Here is an 8,694-nt window from a genome sequence, read left to right as displayed (position 1 = left end):
TATTAGAAGATATGTTGTGCACTTGTGCACTAGAATTTTCAGAGAGTTGGGACTCTCACCTGCATTTAATGGAATTTGTATATAATAATAGCTATCAGACTGCCACTGGCACATTTCCATTTGAGGCCCTATATGGAAAGAGTTGCAAGTCTCTAGTATGTCGGGGTGAGGTTGGTGAGAGAAAGTTGCTAGGTCCTGAGCTAATGTAGACCACGAATGAGACAATATAGAAGATCAGAGCTCGTATGCAACCAGCTCAGAGCAGACAGAAGAGTTACGCCGATGTAAGTCGTAAGGATCTGAAATTTGAGACTGGTGTGAAAGTGTTCTTAAAAGTGGCACCTAGAAAAGTATTCTGAGGTTTGACAGGAAGGGAAAGTTGAGTCTGAGATTAGTTAGACCTTTCGAAGTCCTGAAACGAGTTGGCCCCATAGCTTACCATTTGGAATTGCCCCTAACACTGTCCTCAGTTCATAATGTCTTCCACGTTTCGATGATAAAGAAGTATATAACAGAACCATCCCATGTAGTTGACTACGAGCTCTTACAGTTGAATGACAACTTAAGCTACGAGGAGAAGCCTATAGAGATCCTCGTCAGAGAGGTAAAAACATTGCACCGCCGGGAAATTGCTTTTGTGAAAGTCCTGTGGCAGAATCACCAGTTCAAAGAGGCTACCTGGGAGCGAGCAGTTGAGATGAAGGCCTAGTACCCAGAGCTTTGTCAAGAATGAAATTTCGAGGACGAAAGTTCTTTGAGGAGGGAAGAATGTACAACCCGCATATTTTCTTTAGTTCATATAATGTTAATTCATAACTTTATTATTTGGGATTTCAGTAATTGTTATTAGTTGGTTGGGCGCATCTTTAGGAATTTTTGGACTTCATGTTTAAGTGCTGGGAATTTAATTCTTGGCGGTTGAAATTATTCAATTTGAATGGAAAATTAATCGCGGAATTATTTTCTTTTGAAAACAGATAAAATTTAATAGTATAAAACAGAAAGGAATTAAACGTAATTATATTTATTTTCTTTTTTGTTTATTATTATTATTATTATTATTATTATTATTATTATTATTGTTTTTTTTTATAAAAAGTCAAACCCCACTCCCCTTTTCTTCCTCATGTTCGTGAGCCCGTCTAATGTCGCCCAAAGCCGCCACGTCAGTTTCTTCTTCATAACCTCCGTCCACCACTGCTCAAGCGTCGTTCGCTTTTTTTCGTACTGGATCTATCGATTTGGGTAAGACTTCTGCCGTTTGGGTTTGCTTTCGGTTGATTCTTGAATACTCATTTACTTCTGGCATCAATTGGTTGATATCCATTGTGTTTCAACTTTGGATTCAAGTTTGTGAAGGTATTGAGGTGTTGTTCAGTGAAGTTGGAGTTTGTTTTAGTGAGTTTTTGTAAGTTCTATGCTTTGATTACCCTCTTGCGGATTAATTTTGGTTGTTGAGAAATTTTGGTAAAGTCATTTGGAGGTGATTTTTTGATGAAGCTACATATAGATAATTTATTTGAGACATTGGTAGTGAAATATGTATTTGATTCAAGCTTTAATCATGTTAGCCTGATTTCAAATTATGATTAGGGGGTTGATTCAATAATTTCATTCAAGATGAAAAAGAGTTTAGGTTGCTAATTATTCGGGCTTAAAATTGAAGGTTTGGAAGGTGAATTCGAATTGGACCACACCTTAGGTAAGGTTATCTAGAAATACTTTGTAATATTTGGGTGTTTGGAATTTGGCCTTAACTATTAATTTTAAAGCTTGGTTTATGTTTAGGCTTGATTAAGGATTCAAGAATTTCACAAAGATTTAATTGTTTTTTGGTTCGACCTAATATCAAGGTAAGTAATCTTACCACTGGAACTCCCATGGGTCAGACATTAGATGTAAGCTAGCATGATAAATGTACGTTATGGCAGAATGTTAGCATAATAGACTGATAGTATAATATGATCAAAGTATGTTCTGGTACGAAATTTGAATTATTTATTTATGCACATAGACACTTGAATGCTAGTATGAGATGGTATGTACTTCTATATGGTTGTATTTGATCTGATGATGTTGAGATACATATGTATGTTGTAGAACCATGATGTTGAGGTATATGTGTATGTTGTAGAGCCATGATGTTAAGGTTTATATGTATGTCATAGATTCGTATAGTGATGATTATGATGTTGAGACTGTGCAAATGTCCTTACTGATTAGTTAGATGCCCATTAGATTTTGTGTTTCCTTCGGGATTCACCAGTTTGTGTCTCCTTCGGGATTCACTAGAGGTAGTGGGCATACTTAACTATAGTAGGATAGCACTCAGTCTCCTTCTTGTTTCATGTGCATATGTGTCCCATGAGGACTAGAGTAGTTTATATGTTTCACCAGAGGTGGGTATCTAGAGGAAATAGATACCCATCCTGACCCCAGTAGTGGGGTTACTTACTGAGTATTTTATACTTATTCTTTCTCATGCTATTGTTTCAGGTAAGGGTAGAGATGCACTGGCGATGGACAAGTGAAATTCGTGATCGAGCCACTGGGACTAGTTTTTTACGCTTCCGCTCATGAGATTTAAAGTTCTTTTCATGTTTCTCTTAATTTTTAGTTTTGATGTTTAAAACTTACTTTTAAGAATCGTTTTTCAGATTTATTTATTATCCTTTATGATTTATGGGTACCCTACTATTGATTTAGTATTTGAATTTAATGAAAGTCTTTTGAACTTACCTTATTTAATTAGCATTTATTTCGCCATAACCGAGTATCGTTTTGAGTTCCATACATGCATGTATTTCGTAACAGCTTAACATAAGTCCTAGGGGATCGGGTTATTACAAAGAAACTATTCTAATCTTAACAAACCAAGCAAACTAATCCTAATTCTAATCAAACATAGAAATTAATCTCCATCCTAATCAATTAAGATTTGACTATTGCGACTCATTGTATATCTCCTTGAATCGTGTAAGTTTAAAGAGGTTTAGGTTTAATAAGGGTTAGGCATGTTTGTAATGATTCAAAATGGTTAAAATCAGTTTTGATTTTTTTTTTTTTTTTTGAAAAAAATTACGAGAAGATATGAGACCAAAAGGTATACTGGGATATCTTAACTAGGTTGACACATCCATAGCATCCATGATACCCCAACCTAAAAGTAGATGCATTACACACAAAAAGAGATTATAAGGAAGAACTAGAGAGAAGCTTAGAGTCAATAATATGAAATAAATTATAGGCTGAAGGAAAGCCTTTGAATTGAGCGAAATAATAAATGCATCTTAATTAAGAAAGATTTAGTGCAGCATAAAGCGGCCATATAAATGATATCTTCCCAAATGTGAGCTGGAGACTTATCGAAATTTTGGAAGGAAGGATTGTTATGCTCCAATATAAAATACAGATTATCTAACACACGACAAAACTTGTTACACATGATGTTACAATAATTCCAAGAACATCAAATATAAATGCAGAAAAATAAAGTCAGAACATAGAATATAGAGTTCGCTATCCTAGTTCGGTGCAGTATCACCTATCTAGGGATAATGTGCCCGTGGAAGATATTTTCTTAAGTAAAGAAATTACAATGACGTATTTATCTATAAATAAACGACAATTACAGTGATACTCTAATAACTCAACTTAGAGAACGATCACTTAGGCTCCCCTAAGTGTGAAACTCTCTCTCAAAATGAAACTTAGGCTCCCCTAGGTGTGAGATCTCCTCACTTTCTACTTACTTAGGATCCCCTAAATAAGAATATTAATGAACGATCAATTAGGCTCCCCTTAAGTTTGGGACTCCCTCTCAACTCAAACTTCTATCTTTCCCACTTCAAATGAAGATCACTTCACTTAGAATACTTAGCCTCCCCCCTAAGTATGTGAATTCCTTCTCAAGATAATTTGACGGACAACTCGAGGGAAAATAGAGAAAAATAAACAAAAAAATAGCAAGCACAACGGAGAGAAGGAAAAAATCTATAATAATAATCAGCAAGGGACTTTCAGATAAGGATCAACATTTTGAAAGACAATTCGAGGGACAATCTGAGGGTCATCCTTAAAAAATATTGCCAATACCAAATCTCTAACACAACCAAAAGCACAACAAATCACTTTTGATATTTTTAAAATCAATCTAAAACACATGTTTTTAATCACTCAAAATGAATTTGATGATAAGAAAACTACATATAAAAGTGTAAAAATAAATATTAGATTAATTATGATGGATTGAAAATGTGTTTATGAATGATTTTGAAGATAATAAAAAATGAATTTCAAATTTTCAAAATCACTCCCAAACATGCACTTAAAGAATACCAGAAATAATATAAATGTTAAAGTTAGTTTATAAAGATTTAGACTTAGTTTAGGATTCTTGTAATTTTTAAGGGTCTGTTTCGTAGAGAATCTAAAAATAGAAATTTGGAAATAAAGGTACTATTACGAAGTCATCAATTAAAGAATATTAAAAAACGATAAAAAAAAAAAAAATCAGCACACAGATATATGTAGTTCAGTAACAGTGTTTTACTACGTCCATGGGACATAGGGAGAACAGTATTTTTAGAGAGAGTTTTCTGAATAAACAAATGATACCTTTAGGATTTGAGAGTTTATATAGCTCATTACTTTAAACCATAGTGTCATAATCGTAAATAACTACAAGCGAGTCCCCCATACTTGGTTGTTCAAAGTTCCAACTAACAAATTTATGTTATTCAAATATGTTCGATTCAGTTAAAGTTGTATTTCATGTTTTCATATGTGTGTTTGGTAGCATATTCACAAATTAGATTCTAATTTAAACAATTATTTAATCTTTGTTTGATACTATACATTTATAAATCATAAAACTAGTTATAGTTATCTACTAATATTTAGTTGATAATAAACTATTATTAATTTATTTATGAATATGATTTATGTTAAAACAAATTATATCATTATTATTTTGAAATATTATATAATTTATATTACATTAGATAATACATATTATATTTTTCTTAAAAGAATGAGATTCAGTTTACAACATGATATATTTTATTTTTAAATATTTTTATCTTTACTTAGTATAATTCTGCATTTTAAATTTTAAAATTCAATATTTGCATACAATAATGAAAATATAGAAATGTTATTTTTAGAATTATGACTATTTTGATCACAAAATCCGAAGACAGTTTTAAAAAATAGAATCTAGGATGTTAGTCAAATACATATTTGCTGAACTCAATGAATCTGAAATCATCAACTAAAATCCGAATTCTTTACGAAACAGACCCTAAGTAATTGTTAGTCATTGTGCTTTTAGAAAATTTTGTAAAAGAAGTAAAATATTGTTTGGTAAATTTTAATTTTAAATTAAGAAGAACTAGTTACGATGTTTTGTAAATTAATGCTCAATTGGAGTAATTTATTTATATGATTCAAAGTACATTTATTATTTCAATTATTTTTATATCTCACATTTAGTTTATTATTTATTATAATCTAAAATTTTATATGATTGGAAAAGCAACTAATTCTGTTTGATCTAAATTATTTGATAAAAGTTTAAGAATTCTTTAAATAAAAAATTAAATCAATTACTGCAATATCCCAAGTTTTTATAATTCAAATTTTGTATTTTCGTAAAATTTGAGGACAATTTTATTAATTTTGAAATTTAGATTTGTTTAAAGGAAAGAGTTTGATTTATATCGCAATTAAATTTAATTTTAAGTAAGTTAATTTTTAGTTAATGCCTAGATATTTTTTTAAATTTATAATTTAGGGAATGTGATTGGTTTGATTTTTAAATTTATGATTTGAAGATGAGAAGAAAAGGGTTCAAAAAATTTGTTTGTATTTATGTATTCAAGGAATAGAATAAAATAAAATAAAATAATATTTATATAAATTAAATAATATATATTTTTTATAAAGCCTTTCTTCCCTTTCCCTCTTGCACGCAAACCGATAACTTCCCCCAAAATTTTCCTCGTCGCGTGAACACTCTTCCCCAGCCTTAGATCGCCACCGCTTCTCCGCATGACCCAGTTCGTGACCATCGCTCCGACGGTCATCTCCAGCCGCTCGCGTCACCAGGACAGACGAGCTCAGCCGTGCATCGCTTCCTAGACCAGCCAGTTGCCAGGCTGCCTTGACCGAGTCTCCTTTATCACCACTCCGCTTCTGCATGCCGCCTCTCTTCAGTCTGCGCCGCCCAGATCTGAAGCCGCGCGCCGCCCAGCCTCGTCCACGCTTGCAGCCCGCGTCGCCCAACCTCGACCCACGCACTGCTCGTCTGTCCAGCCTTGCAGACCTACCCGCGGTGGTTGTTACCGTCGTCAAGATGCCGTTGTGGGTCTACTGTGTGGGTTTTCTTATTCTTGAGATTTTGGGTAAGTTAATGGGTATTTTTATGGATTTTCTTAAAGTAACTTGAATGCCTATCAAGTTTTGACCTAGATTTATGGTTACCCACTAAAATTGTGGTCCAATCGATTCATTCATGACGTTGGAATTTTAGATTCAAGGTTTAGAGAATGTTGGCTTGTTGACCATCAAGTGTTAAGGATCATATAGGTGAATTTTGTGAGAATCAGATTCTGGAATCCTTTTGGGCCTTGATGTAATCACTGTAATGTATATTTTTAATGCCTATTATTGAATGTGCAAAAGATTAAATTATTATTCGAAGCTTTGGAGTGAGTTTAGGTCAAGCCACTATTTGGTTAAGGGTAAGGTAAATTTGTGTTTTGGGATTAAATTTTTATGTTGAAGTAAATTTTGGTTTATGCATAGGGTTTGATTCAAGAATTGACATTAGCGAGGACAGAATGGTTTATGAAGATAATTTTAATGGTTCTAAGGTTGAATGGACTATTTAGGAAGGATATATGAGCATGTAGTAATATATCTAAATATGATTATGTATGATCTTGATTTAGAATTTTATGAGTTATATTAAAAGGATGATTGAGCATAACCCTTAAATATAAGTTAAATGACACTCCTACTGAAATGTCTTAAAGTTAGATGAGGATTCGACATTTGCTGATTCATATAGTTATGCGATTTATTATGAGAATATGTAGATCGTATGATATATTATGAAATCTCGAATACTTGATTGTTTACATAGTTTAGTGAATGAAAGTAATGTACTAAAGTAGATCCATTAACACTAGATTAATTACGTATGTTGAGGTTAATTAATATGGCTTTGATGAGGAGATTTTAGAGGATTCATGATTATGTGAATGTTATTTGTAATATGAAGTTAGATGCAACCTCTTTTCCTTTCCAGATTATTTGACTGCATGAAAGTGATACATGTCCGAGGGCGCTAGTACATGAAAAAGATGTACTAGGGTTAGTGTGTATGAAAGTGATATGTACTAGAGGGTACTGGGGTGTACATAAGAGGTGCACGTTCAGTGGGTTATGTGTATACGAAAAAGGTGTATATATAACCATGTGTACGAAAGAAATATGTATCCCTACATTCATAAAGAGGATCTGGGGTGTGCGAAAAAGATATACACTCAATGGGTTATGTATATACGAAAGAGGTGGATGCATAACTATGTGTACATAAGAGGTACATATTCAGTGGGTTATGTATATACGAAAGAGGTGTATGCATAACCATGTGTACAAAAGAGGTACACGTCCCTACATTCGTAGAGAGGACCTGGGGTGTACGTAAGAGATGCATTCTACAAGAAAGGAAAAAGAGTGCCATGTAAGAGAAATCTTCAAGGCCCACTAGTAACGGGTTTCAGTTCATGTTGCATTTATTGGAGATAAATTCTTAGCTTGACCTCGGTAGTGGGGTTACTGAGTATTTTTATGCTCACTCTTTCCTATGTTTTTTTTTTTTCCAGGTAAGGGTAAAAGCATGTTGGCGAATGGCAAGCAAAATCCGTGATCGAGCCACTGGGACTAGTTGTCACACCTCCCAGATTACCCTCTTAATCTGGAAAAAGATATGACGGTAGTAGTTACTAGCCCTACTGCCAGCACTTACCATCTTAGCCTCTAACCTGAATACCAACCTGTTAAATATTATTAATGTACACATACAACACGTTGCCATAAGGTTCTACATAAGTTTATATAATCACATGCAAACAGTCATGATATGACATCTACAGGTAAAATATTTACAGTTAGGCCCAAACTTCATTAACAAAGCCCTAATCCCCTCAAAACATGAACCTAAATTCTTCTTAACAAGCCAGGCCTTTCAGTGGCAAGCAACAGCAGGATCAACCTTGAGGAATCTGATCGTTACTTGGAAAAGGAAAACATAGAAAATCTGTGAACTAGTAGTAACTATAAAATCATATTACACCATGCATTACATCATTATAAATATGTAAATATATCGATGAGCATCTCAAACACCTTCCTCTAAACATGAACATTGATAAACATTCTTAAACATCATTAAACATCATTATTTCTTAGTTGAGAACGGGCATACGTCGCTCTAGCTCCCAACATCTGTCACTGGCCAAGAGACCCATACTTCGGCCTCCCTTTGCTGGTATATGGCCTAGGAGACCCATACTTCGGTCTCTCATTCAGAACTACCTACGTGCACGTGGAGTTTTCTAAATACCGTTAACACCTTAGGTACTATTACCTAGATACCTTCTCCGTGTCCTTCAAAACCGGGTTATT

The 8,694-nt window shown here is 33.6% G+C and overlaps 1 protein-coding gene across 1 annotated transcript; it reads left to right on the top strand.

Annotated features, from left to right (window-relative positions):
* Nucleotides 1-216: 216 nt before the first annotated feature.
* On the top strand, nt 217-709 carry LOC150030354 (uncharacterized). The gene is made up of 2 exons (XM_090309808.1): nt 217-284; nt 370-709. The coding sequence occupies exons 1-2, from the start codon at nt 217-219 to the stop codon at nt 707-709; spliced, it is 408 nt and encodes a 135-aa protein (XP_090165934.1).
* Nucleotides 710-8,694: the final 7,985 nt, after the last annotated feature.

Source organism: Benincasa hispida, unplaced genomic scaffold, assembly GCF_027475165.1.
Source record: "Benincasa hispida cultivar pf3 unplaced genomic scaffold, pf3_genome.v1.1 HicScf280, whole genome shotgun sequence".
Lineage (NCBI taxonomy): Eukaryota > Viridiplantae > Streptophyta > Magnoliopsida > Cucurbitales > Cucurbitaceae > Benincasa > Benincasa hispida.
Note: the sequence above shows the minus strand (reverse complement) of the source record. Positions and strands in the feature narration are given on the sequence as shown.

Bases quoted from the DNA above. Each gene is read 5' to 3' on its own strand.
- LOC150030354 (XM_090309808.1), top strand. From the start codon at position 217: ATGAGACAATATAGAAGATCAGAGCTCGTATGCAACCAGCTCAGAGCA. The intron at 285-369 runs GTAAGTCGTAAG...GAGGTTTGACAG, and splicing joins GACAGAAGAGTTACGCCGAT to GAAGGGAAAGTTGAGTCTGA.